Genomic DNA, 16,036 nt, shown 5'->3' with positions numbered 1-16,036 from the left:
AGCCTGTCTGCAGCTTGCGGAACCAAGTCCTTATAGCTGTTCCATGATAACGCTATACCATATACTCTTAAGTGCATTATAATCCTCGCGGTTATTGCTAACTTTGGTATAGCATTATCAAAACATGTCGAGTAAGGTGTCATACGAATTGGAATACTACCCCCTCGCCAGTTCTGGCGACGGGGGTAGCATTCCACCCTTTTAGAGGGACACGACATGTATGTAACTGTGAACCCCGGTTAAAGTTAAACAGAGCCTCAGCATCACAAAATGGATGCCGCCACCACAGACACAAGTCTGACCTCCTGCTGCTGGGAGTTCTTCCAGCGAGGGAGGCCTGGACAAAGGGTTTCCTGCCTTGGGAGGTGCTAGCACCACCCCAGACAGGATTTTGTGTATTGAGGTAGGGAGGGCTGAAAGGAATGAGACATGCCTGGGGCACACAAGGTGTCCCTGTGAATACCCCGGTTCAAACCAGTTGCTGGGGCACTCCAGCCCCAGCTCTGGCGCGAAACCGGACAAAGTATAGGGGGTGTAACCACCCCCCTTCCTGGTCCCACCCATGGGAGGGACCTAGTCACCAGTACAGCCCCCTTTAGCAGAATAAAGGTAGGAGCTGGTCCCATTCCAAATTAGATTATCCTGAACAACTCTTGTGAGAAGTTGGCCTGATGTGCAGTGTTCACTATTCTAGTGATCACTATATATCAGTCCAAACAACCCTTATTGATGATTGGTTGTAAGTCAACCTTATAGACCAGCTATCCTAGTAGCATGGATACGAGCAGTCTAAGGCTAAGACTCTAGAGGGCGTGTTAAGCCAGCTGTTTTACCATCACATTACCCCTTGAACACCCAGTGAAAGGACACCACACAAGTGTTATGAAAATAAACAGTGTATTTATTAGAATCACAACAACCCTGTACTCTTTATGAGGACAGGGTGCTAGGCACACAACAAAACTCTTACGAAAATACTTAAGTTAGCACGTTATACACAAATGCCCGAGGGGCACGAAAAACCATATACTTTAAAAGTGGAATGCGAAATTACTAGCAGGTAAGTACAATACTAATAGGCTTTGGACTCGCTAGGACTTGACTATAGAATCGTTAGATTACTTCTAGGAGGCCTAGGGGACTCGGGTGCAGAGTGTGCACTCTCACGCGGGATGCGGGACAAAGTCTATGGAAGCTAGTAAAGGCAAAGTTAGTGTTCACGGGCGAACCCGACCTGGTAGGAAGAAAACGACAGTGGATCCTGACCCTAGGATAGTGAGGCTATGCTGGGACACCGAAGTGCCGAAGTTACCTAGCCCAGGGGCTGCAGCTGCATAGGTCTGAAAAGACGTCGGGGATCTCGTTGCCGGACCAGGAGCCTGGAAGGAGGAAGTTGCTGGCAGGCGACCAGTGAAGAAAAGTTCGATGGATCCAAGCCTGGATCAAGGAAGAAGAAACCTGAAAGCAGAGGGGACCAAGTTCTCGAATCACTAGCCAGTGATTAAGTGGGCACCAGGATGGCACCGGGCGAAGTCACCTCGACTAGGTGAGTGGGCGACGCTGGCTCTGCAGATCTCACGGACCAGGAGGCGTTGTCGGCGACCAGGATGGAGAGGCGAGCTGTCCCACGATGGATGAAGCTGTCGGCGTCGAAGTTACCCAGGATTGGGCAACAAGCCTTGGCTAATTCAAGCCCACGCGGTGGACTCAAAATGGCGTCTTGAGTGGACCAGGAGGGTCCGGGGTGCTCCTCTTTTGGAAGGGAGCAAGGGCCAGCCTGGAGCAACCAGACCAGCAGCAGAAATGTCGTCGGGCGTCGTTCAGAAGGCCACAAGCCAGCGGGCTAGTAGCCAAACAACGCGGTGAGCAGCAAAAAGCAGAAGGGCCCCACGCAGATCGTGGAGATGCTGGGAGGCTGCACTTCGGTGCTGGAGCTGCTCAGGGTCGGGGCTTCTCGGACCCCAAAGCACTCACCAGGAAATTACTCGGCGGGCTTGCTGGAAAGAAGTCGTGCAGTCTTGAAGATGGCCGGTCCCTCGAGGTCTCGTCACACCCACGAATCTCAGCGTGACTGATGATGCAGGTAGAGGTCAGAGGTGCCAGGGAAGCCGGTTCTCGTCGAGCTGGGCAGTCTTGATCCGGAGGAGAGACTTGCAGCAGACCGCAGTGTTCTTAAGATGGTGCCTGCGGATGCAGGGTGACTACTCCTTAGTCACAAGGGAGAAATCTTAGGAAGAAGTCTTGAGTTCCTTTCGTGGAAAGTAGTTTCAGGATTCAAAGATGATCTGATTTGGAAGGGGGCCAGTTCCTACCTTTATCCTGTAAAAAGGGGCTGGCACGCGACTAAGTCCGGCCCTATGGGTGGGACTAGGAGGGGGGTGGTTACACCCACTTCCTTGGCGGGCTTTTCCCCAGCACAGGGTCTGGAGTGACCCTGGAACTGGTTCCAGCCAGCCTATGCACAGTGAGCACCGGGGTGCCACGTGCAGTCACCTTCCTCTAAAGCCCTGCCTACCTACAATACACAAAACCCTGTCTGGGACGGTGCTGGCACCGCCCCTGGCAGGAAACCCTTTGTCCTTATCTCCTGCTCTGGGAGGACTCCCAGCAGCAGGAGGGCAGACTTGTGTCTCGGTGGCAGCATCCATTTTGTGGAGCTGAGGCTCTGTTTGACTTTAACCGGGGTTAGGGGTTACATACATGTCGTGTCCCTCTAGAAGGGTGGAATGCTAACCCCGTCGCCAGAATTGGCGAGGGGTTAGTATTCCAATTCGTATGACACCTTACTCGACATGTTTTGATAATGCGATACCAGAGTTGGCATATAACCGCGAGGATTATAATGCACTTAAGAGTATATGGTATGCGATATCATGGAAACGGCTAAGGGATGGATCCCGAAAGCCGCAGACAGGCTCAGCTCATGCCAGAGCACCATCTCACACGATTCCAAGCACTCTGCCTTCAGGATTGTTAAGGCCTGCCATAGGAGTGACTGATAGGAGATCTGTGTGTCCATTTTAGGGTTAGATATAGGTATACTATATCTAAAGCAAAGGGGGAGTACACCACCTTGCCCCAGCTGTCGTGCAGCCAGTTGTGTCAGTTTAGTTAGTCAGCCCAGGGGTGGCATAATACATGCTTCAGCCCCTGGGAGACTTCTGGGTACACCTCAGCCCTGGGTACAGGGACTTGGAGAGGGCCCAGTGCCAATTCAGTACCTGAGTACAATTTGGATAGAGAGAACAGCTAGGCTGTGGGTCTGATTAGCAGGCCCACAGCCAGGGAAAGTCGTAAACCAGTGCAGCAAAAAGCAAAAATCTGGGTGATCATAGGATTGCAGACCCTACTCTCCTACAACTCTACAAAGAAGAAACTCTGGACTTTGACGTTCTGCTCCACAGCAGACTGAAGAATCTCCCTTGTGGGCAAGGAGTGTCCACCCTGCAACTGCAGGAACCAACAAGCGTCCTAGCGGTTCACTTTGTCGTCCTTCCTGCCGGAACCAGACTTCAGAGCCCGACGAGACCCGGACTTCCAGACCTCTCCGACCTCTACCTACATCTGCAGCACAGCTGAGATCCGTGGGTGCGACGAGACACGTGGGACCGGCCACCGCGTGGGTTGCCTTTGCCAAGGCCTGTTGACTCCGATTCCGGAACAGACACCGCCGACAGCGAGAGCCTGCGTGGGACAGCTCGTGCCTCCATCCTGGTCGTCGAAGACACCTCCTGGTCCACGTGGCTGCAGAGACAAGCGTCCACTCTTCACCTGATCGCGACGACAGCACCTGGTTCCCTCCTGGTTCCACACCGGTCACTGGCTAGTGACTTTGAACACTGTCCCCTCTGCTTTCAGGTCCTCTTCTTCCTCGATCCACCCGTGGATTGCACCGGACATCTTCCTCCTGGTCGCCTGCAGCATCTTTCATCAAGGCTCCATAGACTTCGACGCGGAAACCCGACACACTTTGACACCTATGCACCCGCAGCCCGTGGGTGAGGTAACAAGAGCATTTCGGTGTTCAAGGGTAGATTGACTCTCCTAGTGTCCAGGTATCCTGTCGTTTTAGTCGTAACTAGTAGGAACTGTCTTTTACTTACCTTTTCGTAATTTGTTCTGCCCATTGACTTTGTTCCGCATCTCGCGTGTGAGTTCACACTCTGCACACGCGTTCCCTGGGGCCTCCTGCTACTTACCTACGGTTAGGGTAGGGTAGTCCCAGCGATCCTACAGCCTCTGGGCATCTCCATTTCTTCTCTCGATTTCCTTTAACCATTTACTTAGTATATGGTTTGCGGTGCCCCTAGGGCACCATTGTAATTTGTGCGACTTACTGTATTTTTCTTTAAATGATTGTTATGTGCTTAGCCCTCTGATCTCATAAAGAGTTTAGAGGTGTTTGTTATTAATAAATATATTGTTTATTTTCATAACAACCTGTGTGGTGTCCTTTCATCTGGTATTCAAGGGGTTATATGTGGTAAAACAGCTGGCTTCACATCCCAAAAGATTTTAGCCTAAGACTACTTTGTCCATGCTACCATTAGGATAGCTGGTCTATAAGGTTGACTTCAATCACCATAAGGGTTGTTTCGACTGATACAAGGTGATCACTAGAACTAGTGAGCATCATATATCAGGCCAACTTCTCACATTGGTGTGCAGCGGTTGGATTTGAGCTTGCTGTTGTTTTTACCAAATATAATCTTGAGATATCATTTGAAAGATCACCTAAGGTACCATAGGTACATATAACAAGCTTAGAAATACTCTGAGTTCTACTGAACCAGCTGTTGTAGTAGAAAGGGCCTAGCACACCCTGACTACAACTCTTAGCAAGGGATCAGTAGGAAAACCCATAGTGTAGGTAAGTGCACCACTTACACCTCACTAGAAAGCATGTCTATCACAGGAGAAGCCTCAGTGGCTCCCCTTGTGGTTAGTGACCCTCCACAGGTCCTTTCCAGATATGCAGCCCTCAGATTCCAGGAGACTAGAAAATCATGTACCTCCAGGAAACTGAAACAGGGTTCCAACCCTACCACTCTTTTTCGGTTAGGTCTCATAGAGACATATGAAGCTAGAAGGGCTTCTAACCCAGGCCCCTCTGATCCAGCAGATGGGAGCCTGCCCCCCTTAGAAGGTGATCCAGACTCTAACCTCCCTGAAACAGAGAATGTAGATGGTAGGGAAGAGGGAGACTTATACCCAGGGCATAGGAGTACCCAAGGCCTACGAGGGGCTGCAGCATGTATTATGCCACCCCTGGTTGGCCATCTAAACAGACAACTGGCTGGTAAGACAGCTGGGGCAAGGTGGTGTAATCACCCTTTGCTGTAGATATAGGATACCTATATCTAACCCCAAAATGGACACATATCCTCCTATCAGTCACTCCTATGGCAGGCCTTATCAATCCTGAAGGCAGAGTGCTTGGAATTATGTGAGATGGTGCTCTGGCATGAGCTGAGCCTGTCTGCAGCTTGCGGAACCAAGTGTAAAAGCTGTTCCATGATTACGCTATACCATATACTCTTAAGTGCATTATAATCCTCGCGGTTATTGCTAACTTTGGTATAGCATTATCAAAACAAGTCGAGTAAGGTGTCATACAAATTGGAATTCTACCCCCTCGCCAGTTCAGGCGACGAGGGTAGCATTCCACCCTTTTAGAGGGACACAACATGTATGTAACTGTGAACCCCGGTTAAAGTTAAACAGCCTCAGCATCACAAAATGGATGCTGCCACCACAGACACAAGTCTGACCTCCTGCTGCTGGGAGACCTTCCAGCTAGGGAGGCCTGGACAAAGGGTTTCCTGCCTTGGGAGGTGCTAGCACCACCCCAGACAGGATTTTGTGTATTGAGGTAGGGAGGACTGAAAGGAATGAGACATGCCTGGGGCACACAAGGTGTCCCTGTGCATACCCCGGTTCAAACCAGTTGCTGGGGCACTCCACCACCAGCTCTGGCGCTAAACCGGACAAAGGATAGGGGGTATAACCACCCCCCTTCCTGGTCCCACCCATGGGAGGGACCTAGTAAACAGTACAGCCCCCTTTAGCAGAATAAAGGTAGGCGCTGGTCCCATTCCAAATTAGATTATCCTGAACAACTCTACAAAGAAGAAACTCTGGACTTCGACGTTCTGCTCCACAGAAGACTGAAGAATCTCCCTTGTGAGCAAGGAGTGTCCACCCTGCAACTGCAGGCACCATCAAGCGCCCTAGCGGTGCACTTTGTCGTCCTTCCTGCCGGAACCAGACTTCAGAGCCAAGCGTCCACTCTTCACCTGATCGCGACGACAGCACCTGGTTCCCTCCTAGTTCCATACCGGTCACTGGCTAGTGACTTTGAACACTGTCCCCTCTGCTTTCAGGTCCTCTTCTTCCTCGATCCACCCGTGGATTGCACCGGACATCTTCCTCCTGTTCGCCTGCAGCATCTTTCCTCAAGGCTCCATAGACTTCGACGCGGAAACCCGACACACTTTGACACCTATGCACCCGCAGCCCGTGGGTGAGGTAACAAGAGCATTTCGGTGCTCAAGGGTAGATTGACTCTCCTAGTGTCCAGGTATCCTGTCGTTTTAGTCGTAACTAGTAGGAACTGTCTTTTACTTACCTTTTCGTAATTTGTTCTGCCCATTGACTTTGTTCCGCATCTCGCGTGTGAGTTCACACTCTGCACACGCGTTCCCTGGGGCCTCCTGCTACTTACCTAAGGTTAGGGTAGGGTAGTCCCAGCGATCCTACAGACTCTGGGCATCTCCATTTCTTCTCTCGATTTCCTTATACCATTTACTTAGTATATGGTTTGCCGTGCCCCTAGGGCACCATTGTAATTTGTGCGACTTACTGTATTTTTCTTAAAGAGATTGTTATGTGCTTAGCACTCTGACATAAAGAGTTCAGAGGTGTTTGTTATTAATAAATATATTGTTTATTTTCATAACCTGTGTGGTGTCCTTTCATCTGGTATTCAAGGGGTTTTATGTGGTAAAACATCTGGCTTCACATGCCAAAAGAATTTAGCCTAAGACTGCTTTGTCCATGCTACCATTAGGATAGCTGGTCTATAAGGTTGACTTACAACCAATCACCATAAGGGTTGTTTTGACTGATACAAGGTGATCACTAGACCTAGTGAGCATCGTATATCAGGCCAACTTCTCACAAAGGCCTCATTGAACGGCAGTAGAGGCTCCGAAGAGCTTGCCGGCGGTTTAAGGACCTCAGTGAGGAGGTTAGTCCTCACGGCCGCGACGGGGAGCTCAAGAGACAAGGTCTTGGCTGCCCTCGTCAACACCACACTGTAGGCAGCCTCTCCTCCGTAGCCACGATAGGAGGGGAGACAAATCCAGTGTCGGGCGAAGTGTCCAAACCACTGGCCTCCCCTAGTTCACCTGCCCAGTCCTGAAAAGACTGGCACTCCCGTGCCAGAGTGTCCTCAGACCCCTCCCAATCCGCCTCGCCCTCCATCTCCTGGTACTCAGGTTCAAATGATGTGGCCGGATCATAGAAGTATTGCACATCTCTCGACGTCGAATGTGGCGTCGATCAACGCCTTTCCGACGCCGGGATAGGGGACGACGTCGGGGGAGACACCCTAGGAGTCGACGCCGGCGGAGGGGTCGTTAGGTCGCCCAGCGGCGACCCGGATCCGATGGGGCCCTGTGGCGTCGGGACTGAAGTCGCCAACGGCGCCGGGGCCGAAGCACCCGGCCGCTTGGGCTCCCAGTCGGGACCGCGGGTCCGAAGGCACCGTGGAACCCGACGGAGGAGTGAGCGACCTCATGGCCATGAGGAAGGCATTGATCTCCTCAAGCGTCGCCTTCTGCCCAGGGACCAGCGGGTATGGAGCAGGCCGCGACGTCTGCGGCTCCGACGGAGCCGCGTGGGCGGTGTCGCCTGAACCCCCTGCCGCATCGCGCGAGAGCGTCGGGGGGGTGGGGGAGTCAGAAGAGCGGTGTCACTTCTTCGACTTCTTGTGACTCTTACCTGAGGACTTGGAGCCCGACGAGTGGTGTTGACTCGCCGAGCTGTGATGACTCCGGCCCCGTGACCGGTACCTCGACCTCCTCCTGGACCGGTACCTCGAGCGGCGCGGGGCAGACTGACGGAGCTTGAAGCACTTACGGGACCGCTCCCGCCTAGCTTTCGACATCAAGGCCCGACAGTCAGGGCACGACTTGTCATCGTGGTCGGCCCCTAAGCAAGACAGGCACCGGCGATGGGGGTCGGTAACCGACATCAGTCGGCACAGGGCTTGAACCCGGGCATTCCTACCGGCACCAATGGAGTCGTTCGACTCGAAAAACAGATCAAAAAGGATCGAAAAAGTTTAGTCAAAAAATGACTAAAGGGTACCACTTTTTCCGGATCGGCGCTTGCAGGCGCGGACTGACGTCAGCGTGCGAGGGCAACGTCTAAGAACTCTGGCAACGTCATCCCGGCGCCGACGACGGACGCGGAGCCGTAGACGACGCCTACCGGCGCACAGGGGTACTGCTACGCAAAAGTTTCTGGATCCAGATTGACGCCCGGGGATATTTTAAGGTAAGGAATCTAATACTAACCTGTTTCTTTCAGATACGTGGGCACCTATGGCACGAGCCCGTACTGGTAGCCACACTTCAGAGGAATACTCCATACATTACTGGACTAGGCAGGGCTGTCCCCTATTGCCTCTTATTTTCATATTGGCCTTAGAACCATTAGCCATAAAACTGCGAAAGGAGTTCACAGATCAGGGCATATTGTTGGGAAACTCATTGCACCTGTTTCCTTTGAAACTGTGTCTGGATTAGCCATTAATGCGAGGAAATGCTTTCTACTTCACAGAGCATGCAGCCACTGCAGGTATAGACTTTGGAGACGCTTAATTAGTGGTGGCCCGACAACCTTTAAATACTTAGGGATACAAATTTATAGGACATTTGCACAAAGTGATCCGAGCTCTGCGATCCAGCATTGCTTTCTGGACGGCAATGCCACTATCTGTGATGGGGCAGGTGGCTCTAACGAAAATGGTGCTACTACCACGGCTATTGTACTATTTCACTAATCTACCATTAATCGTGCCGCAAGCCACGTTTAAACTGCTGAACACGATGCTTATTGAACTTATTTGGGGGACCAGTAGAAGGCGTATAAGCCCGAAGAAGCTGCAGGTGGGCACACGAATGGGATGCCTAGGAGTCCCAGATTTGCGTGCATATTACTATGCGTGTCAGCTGCAGTGGCTATCCTATTGGACAGCGGGACGCAACTTACAGGAAATAGGGTACACAGAGACGGATATAGACAATGGTACACTACAGTACACCCTCTCCCTGACAAGGCAGGTCAACACCGTCTCCGCCACCTGCTTCAACCCCCTTCAAATGCTCCGCAGGATCTTCAAATGGATCCCCCCCGACACGAGAAGAACCGTCACCCAGGCCCTGGTCATCAGCAGACTGGACTACGGGAACGCCCTCTACGCAGGAACAACAACCAAGCTCCTGAGACGGCTGCAACACATCCAGAATGCCTCGGCACGACTGATCCTCAATGTCCCCCGACGCAGCCACATCACACCCCACCTGAGAGGCCTGCCTTGGCTCACCGTTAACAACAGGATCACCTTCAAACTCCTCATCCACGCACACAAAGCCCTACACAACGCCGGACCATCATACCTCAACAACCGACTCAGCTTCCACCCACCCACCCGCAGCCTCCGCTCTGCCAACCTCGCCCTCGCCACTGTTCCACGCGTCCAGAAAACCACCGCCGGGGGCAGATCCTTTTCCTACCTCACCGCCAAGACCTGGAACACCCTCCCTACCAACCTACGTCAGACCCAGGACCTGCTGGCCTTGAGAAGACTTCTCAAGACCTGGCTTTTCGATCAGTAGCTACCCCCCCTCCTCCCAGCGCCTTGAGACCCTCACGGGTATGTAGCGCACTTTACAAATGGTAATGATTGATTGACACGGGCTAATATTAACAGGTAGCAGACCTCCGAGAAACCTTCCCCCATTACTGGCCGCTGGAAGGCGGCGTGACAATATACACAAACAAACCCTGCATATGCAGAGAACATTCCTTTACTGGGAATCCCGCTAGCGGGAGGCACACTCATGAAACACAAACTGCAGCCCTGGCTGGAGGCAAGGGTAGGCACGGTGTCAGATCTGTTTGGAGATGGAATATTGCTGGACTATGATACTTTTGTCAATGCAGCTGGGGTCCCGGCACATTTATACATAATACACGAGCACCGATGACATACATAAAAACGCACTGGGCCCCACGTAGGCAAGGGCCCCCTACCAATGAATTGGTAAAGATGGTACATTATAAGGGTAGAGGTAGACACCTTATAAGATGGCTCTACACAGGCATTAGCTCGCATACGAGAACCACTCTAGACAAAGTAAGAAATGCATGGGCGGGAGACATAGGAAGGGATCTAACAGATAAAGAATGGACGAAGATACTGAACCACCCAAGGAAGACATCGAGGAACACAAAATTCAAGTTCATACAGACAATGGTGTTGCACAGGGCTTACCTTACTCCACATAAACTAGATAGAATGTTCCCCCAAACCCAGCATCACTGTCCGAGATGTTTGTCGGAGGTAGCGAACCTATTACATATGTTATGGGTCTGTCCAAAAGTGCGAGGATACTGGGACACTGTCAGGCAGAGAACAGGGGAAGCGGCAAGCCGGGAAATACAGAACACAATAGAGGAATGCATTTTAGGGCTCCACAAACAAATGTCTAAGCACAAGGTGCAATACCGATATATAAACCTAGCGCTTATTTTAGCTATACGTAATATAACCATAAGATGGAAATCACGAAAACCCCGGACGTGACGGCCTGGCACACAGAATTATTGCGCTGGGGCACAGCGGAGAGCGCGGTGCTACGTAGAGAAGAACTGAAGGGCCTGCGGAAAACACCAATAGCGCTGGAATGGGATGTGATACTAGAAGCCATTAAATCCATAGACGATGTTTAAGACCCTAGGAGAGTATACCGCTGACTACATAGGAAGGTGGCTGTACCATATACCCGACGCGCAAATAGGGGGGTGTGGGGTGTGAACGCAGGGATCCACCAGGAGCACTTATCGAACGATAAAGATGCGCAAGATTAAGACATACGCGTGAGACGAGGGAGGGGGGAGTTTGGGAATGTTTATTGTGTTACTGTGATAATGCATTATCATCATTTGGGACCGCTGTGCAGAAGGAAACGTGAACTGAGGAAATTATTGCATAAGAAGTTTATGTACGGATAGGTCAAAGCAGGATTATGATATGGATATTTGTAACTAATTACAAAATTGTCTGCTGGTATTATAAAGATGTAATGTGGTGGCATGGCATGGAACTACAAAAAACAATAAAGTATGTTTTTAAATAAAACATGGTGCTGGGAGGTATAGAGAATCAAAGCTGTCACAGATCATACTCAGAAAGGTTTCACAGAATGAGATGATTTTAACAAGATAGGCTACAGACAGCAAAGAGGCTGAGGAACACCCTAAAATGTCACCTTTCATCAGACATTGCATCCAACATCAAACATCCACGTTGATGGTTTACAACTCGCATATGAGACTTGCCGATATCAAAGCAAAGAACACAGTAAAGCATCTATTTTTCAGAACTATATAATGAGCACTACAAATCTAAGATTTGGTAAGATCTCAGTAGAACACAATACCTGATTGTTCTGCCAGTTGGGACCAAGTAGGAAGTTGATCATGTGCCTGAGGGCAGAATGTTTGAGTAGAAGATCACTGGCTCTCAAACCCTGCTAAAGAAAGTTTTCTTTATGAATGATACTTTAATTATTAGGATTTCACATTTTTCCTTTACCAAAAATGTCAACAGACATGTTACTAAGAAATAAGAAATAAAGCAAACTGTTGCATTGGTTTTCTGAGCTTAACTGTTTATTCTACTTATGACGGCCTTGAAAAATTCCACAACGCAAAAAGAGGGACATAGTGTTATCTTTCAGAAATGGATACAGTCTACGTAACTTTAACAACTTACCCCATTTCATAAACCGCCCCCAGCCCACGCCCTCCTTTAGCCTACTCCCAAAATGTTATCCGCACTGATATAATCAGGAATTCATACGGCCTTCAACCTTCAGCCTGTGCACTCTAAGGTTATTGTTGGCAATCCAATCTAGGATTCCCAATTCTCTGGATCCCTACACATTGTCTCATTTGTATGCACCACAGTGTATTTCAAGTGTTCATACTGCAACTTGGCCCCTCGACATATATGATACACCTCTAAACTCTGTGCCTGCTCATTGATATTTATTTTTGTAAGAATGTTTATTTAAACATGTTGAAACCATAGTTATGCACATAAATATGACATCACAGCTATCTAAGAGTTAAGTTTAGGTCTCTTACATGTATTAACAGTTCAGGCACAATAACATTCAAGGGTGGCATCATAAAAGTATCTCACAGAAAGGAAATCCAATGTCTGATTCAAAAGTTAGGTGAATCCTGTAGAGTAGTGGTTCTTAACCTTTTGACTTCGGTGGACCCCCACAGAACAAGTTACTTACCTTCGGTAACGATATATCTGTAAGAGGCATATATTAGTTATAGATTCCTTACCTTAGAACTACCCCCAGGCATCAGACTGGATCCGGAAAAAAAATTCTCAGCAGTACCCCTGCGTGTCTGTTGGTGGCGTCGTCGGCGTGATCGCTGGGATGACGTTGTAGTATCTACTTAGACGCCGCCCCTGCGCTCTGGCTTCAGTTCTCTTACACAACATTCCATGCAAGAAGCGCAGAGCAAGGCACTGACCACTTGTGCACAAAACTAGGGCCCTGAAAAGGGAGTCCCTTACTCTAGAAGTCAGTTCGCAGAACGGGGAGAATGGGAGGGGTGGTAAGGAATCTATAACTAATATATGTCTCTTACAGATGTACGAGTTACTTACCTTCGGTAACGATGTATCTGGTAGAGACAATTCTAGCCGCAGATTCCTTCAAGTCGAATTATCCCCAGGCATGAGACTGGATCCGGAAACTTTTTTGCCACAGCATCCCTGCACGCCGGGGGCGTGACGACATCACGCAACCCCGCCCAGGCGTCGTCCGCGCACGTGACGTCAGCGAGGGAACATAAGACCCGCCCCGGCGAGCCTACGTCAGTTTACTTCGGACGACTTTTCTGCACCACAACACAGAATCACCAGATAAAAAACTGTGGAAGCGTGGGAACAGTGTGCGAAGAGCAGAAAATTTGGAAAGAAGCAGTGACTAACATCACCACACAGGATAGTGGCAACAATGTAGAATCCAAAGACAGGAAAGAAGAAAGAGCGAGCAGAGCCCTGCGCAGTCACCCTGTCAACACATAGACAGCCTCCCACTCCCATGCCCCAGAGGCAAGGAAAATGCGTAAAGTCATGGTGCACATTGTAAACCTACAACCCCATCCAGAGAAACGGGACCAGTCCCAAGACAGACAGGGACAACCACCCTCCAAGCCACCCCAACAAAGAGGGCAACCACCCAAGGGACAAGGCAAGACATGGCCAGAGGACACTTAATCAGGGGATAGCACGGGGAGGGCAGGGATAGAAAGCAATCTTCCCCAAGCCTGGAGTAGCCAGGGCAGCAGGGCACCGAACACCGGAACTCTATTCTCCAAGAACCAAGGAGGAATAAACTGCCCCCAGACGGAGCCACAGCGCCCCATCGGGAGGCGAGTAAGTACTGAAGACCAACCCAAGGGTCCTCGCAGAATAGGGGAGGAAGGGCGGGCCGTGAAGGAATCTGCGGCTAGAATCCTCTCTACCAGATACATAGTTACCGAAGGTAAGTAACTTGTACATCTGATAGAGACTACTAGATGTAGATTCCGTCACGTAGAATAGATACCCTAGAAATACCCCCGGGAAGGAGGGTCTGCGAAAGGACCCCACCAGCCAATACAGAACAGAGAGCTCCACAGGGAACCAGATCTGACCAGGTAGTACCTCGTCCCTGCCAGGCCAGGCAAGGGGACCCCCCCCCCCCAAGCAGACCCACACCGACCACAAAGGATGTAGGAAGGAGCAGAGGGCAAAGTCGGAGAGGCCGAAGCACCCCACCGCCCCACAAGGCAACACAGCTTCCACCCAACGCCAATACAGGAAGGGAGGAAGAAGAAGAAGAAGCCTAGAAGGCCCAAGGAAGCAGGGGAAAAGAAGGCAAACCCACTCGAGGTGGAGAACAACCTGCCAGCCAGAACAGCGCTGGCAGTCCAAGCCGCAAGAACAGCAGCCTGAGGCCCCAGGAAGGGAGAGTAGATGGCGCCTGGCAAGGGAGAACATAGGATCATCCCAGACCTCAGGGTAGGAGCAGGGAGAGGAGGAGATGCCCGGGCACACCACTACAAGTGGCTGCGCACATGACCTCAAGGACCAAAGCAACCTACACATCCGCTATGGAGAACAGGCACCCAAAGGCGACCAGAACGCTCCAGCAGAGCGCAAGCCATATGACAGCTACCACTACCCCAACTAGGGTACGATAAGTCCCAAAATATGCATTTCCGCAGCAGAGGAAAAACGAAAAAGAGCCACGGGGAACAAAACACCCCCGTGAAAGGCTTGACAAGCAGCTCAAGCAAGCAGAAGGCCTAATCTCAGGGCAAAGTCTGCAGAACAATTCCAAACACACACAAACAAAAGGGCCGTCCAGCAGCCAACAATGCCAAAGTCCCAAAACAGGACGTAATGGTCAAAAACGCACTCCACAGCCAGAACAAGTGGCCTAAGAAGGCCCAGAATCAACCCAACTCAGGAGTCACTGAGGAGGGGACGGAGGAGGAGGAGAGTAAGGTACAGGAGGAGGACGGAGCCCTGCCAAGAGCCTCTGGGTCGCCATCAAACGGAAGGTCAATGAGTCGCTCCCGAATATTCTCAGGGAATACTCCGTCCCGAAGCCAAGCATGGCGACGGAGAGCGACCAAGGAAGCCATTGCCCGGCCCAGCACCTCTGAGATGTCCCGAGCGAAGCGAAGAATAAACGCCGCAAGCTCCCGGCCATCCGACGCATGATGCTGTAAATCTACCTGACCACCTTCCTGGGACGCTGCCGATCCAAAAGATTCAGCCGAGTCCCACAAACAGGAGGAGGCCCAAGCCAGCACACACAAGATGTTCAGGGCACGCAGGGCATTGCTGCTCAAGGCGAACATGTTGCGCCCCCAAGAGTCCAGCCAGCAGGCCTCTCGAGAAAGCGGGGTCAACAGCGGTGGCCAGGAGAGAAAAGCAGTCCGCAAAAGAGGACTGGAGGCAGAGGGGTGGAGGGAAAGTCACGCAGGGTCACGCGGTGCCGGTGCAGAAGATGCTGACGCACCGGGTCCCGTGAGGCAGGACGCCTCCAAGCCCCCGTCAAGGAGGGAACCTTCAAAAGGAAGCAAGATTTCCCTCCCACTAGAGCCCTGGTGGAGGACCTCCAACAGATGGTCCGCTGGAAAGTGAGCCACCGGGTGACCCATATGCAGAATGCCCACAGCCATGGACACAGCATGAGCGAAGGCCGCACCCGCCTCCGTAGGGCCCCGCGGTAGGGAAAGCAGCTCCTCTGTGGGCGACGGCAGCAAACTAAGGTGACCGTCCCCGAGGCCAAGCGGGATGGGTAAGAGCAAGACCTGGAAGTCAGAAGGAGCTGAAGAATGAGGGACCTGACGCTCTTCCGACGAACACCTCTGTAGGAGAGTGGGGTCTGCAATCCTATGGTCACCCCAGATTTTTGCTTTTTGCTTCTCTGGTTTACGACTTTCCCTGGCTGTGGGCCTGCTAATCAGACCCACAGCCTAGCTGTTCTCTCTCTAAATTGACAACCATGTACTCTAGGTGCATTTACCCATTGGTACTGGGCCACCTGATCAGTCCCTGTACAGTATACCTTAGGTATCCAGGGCATAGGTGTACCCAGGGCCTACCAGGGGCTGAAGCATGTATTATGCCACCCCTGGCTGGCCATCTAAAACTGAC

The 16,036-nt window shown here is 51.2% G+C and overlaps 1 protein-coding gene across 4 annotated transcripts in view; it reads right to left on the bottom strand.

Annotated features, from left to right (window-relative positions):
- The window catches only part of USP24 (ubiquitin specific peptidase 24), a 2,099,319-nt gene that overhangs the window by 421,380 nt on the left and 1,661,903 nt on the right, over positions 1-16,036 (bottom strand). For 2 of the 4 annotated variants that reach the window (XM_078670143.1, XM_078670149.1), the window contains exon 57: positions 11,733-11,825. In XM_078670143.1, coding sequence (XP_078526269.1) covers positions 11,733-11,825 — 93 coding nt within the window. The remainder of the gene's footprint in view (positions 1-11,732; positions 11,826-16,036) is intronic. The other 2 variants (XM_078670156.1, XM_078670163.1) reach the window with 1 other exon arrangement.

Source organism: Lissotriton helveticus, chromosome 1_2, assembly GCF_964261635.1.
Source record: "Lissotriton helveticus chromosome 1_2, aLisHel1.1, whole genome shotgun sequence".
Taxonomy (NCBI): domain Eukaryota; kingdom Metazoa; phylum Chordata; class Amphibia; order Caudata; family Salamandridae; genus Lissotriton; species Lissotriton helveticus.
This window is presented reverse-complemented; position numbering and strand designations above follow the sequence as displayed.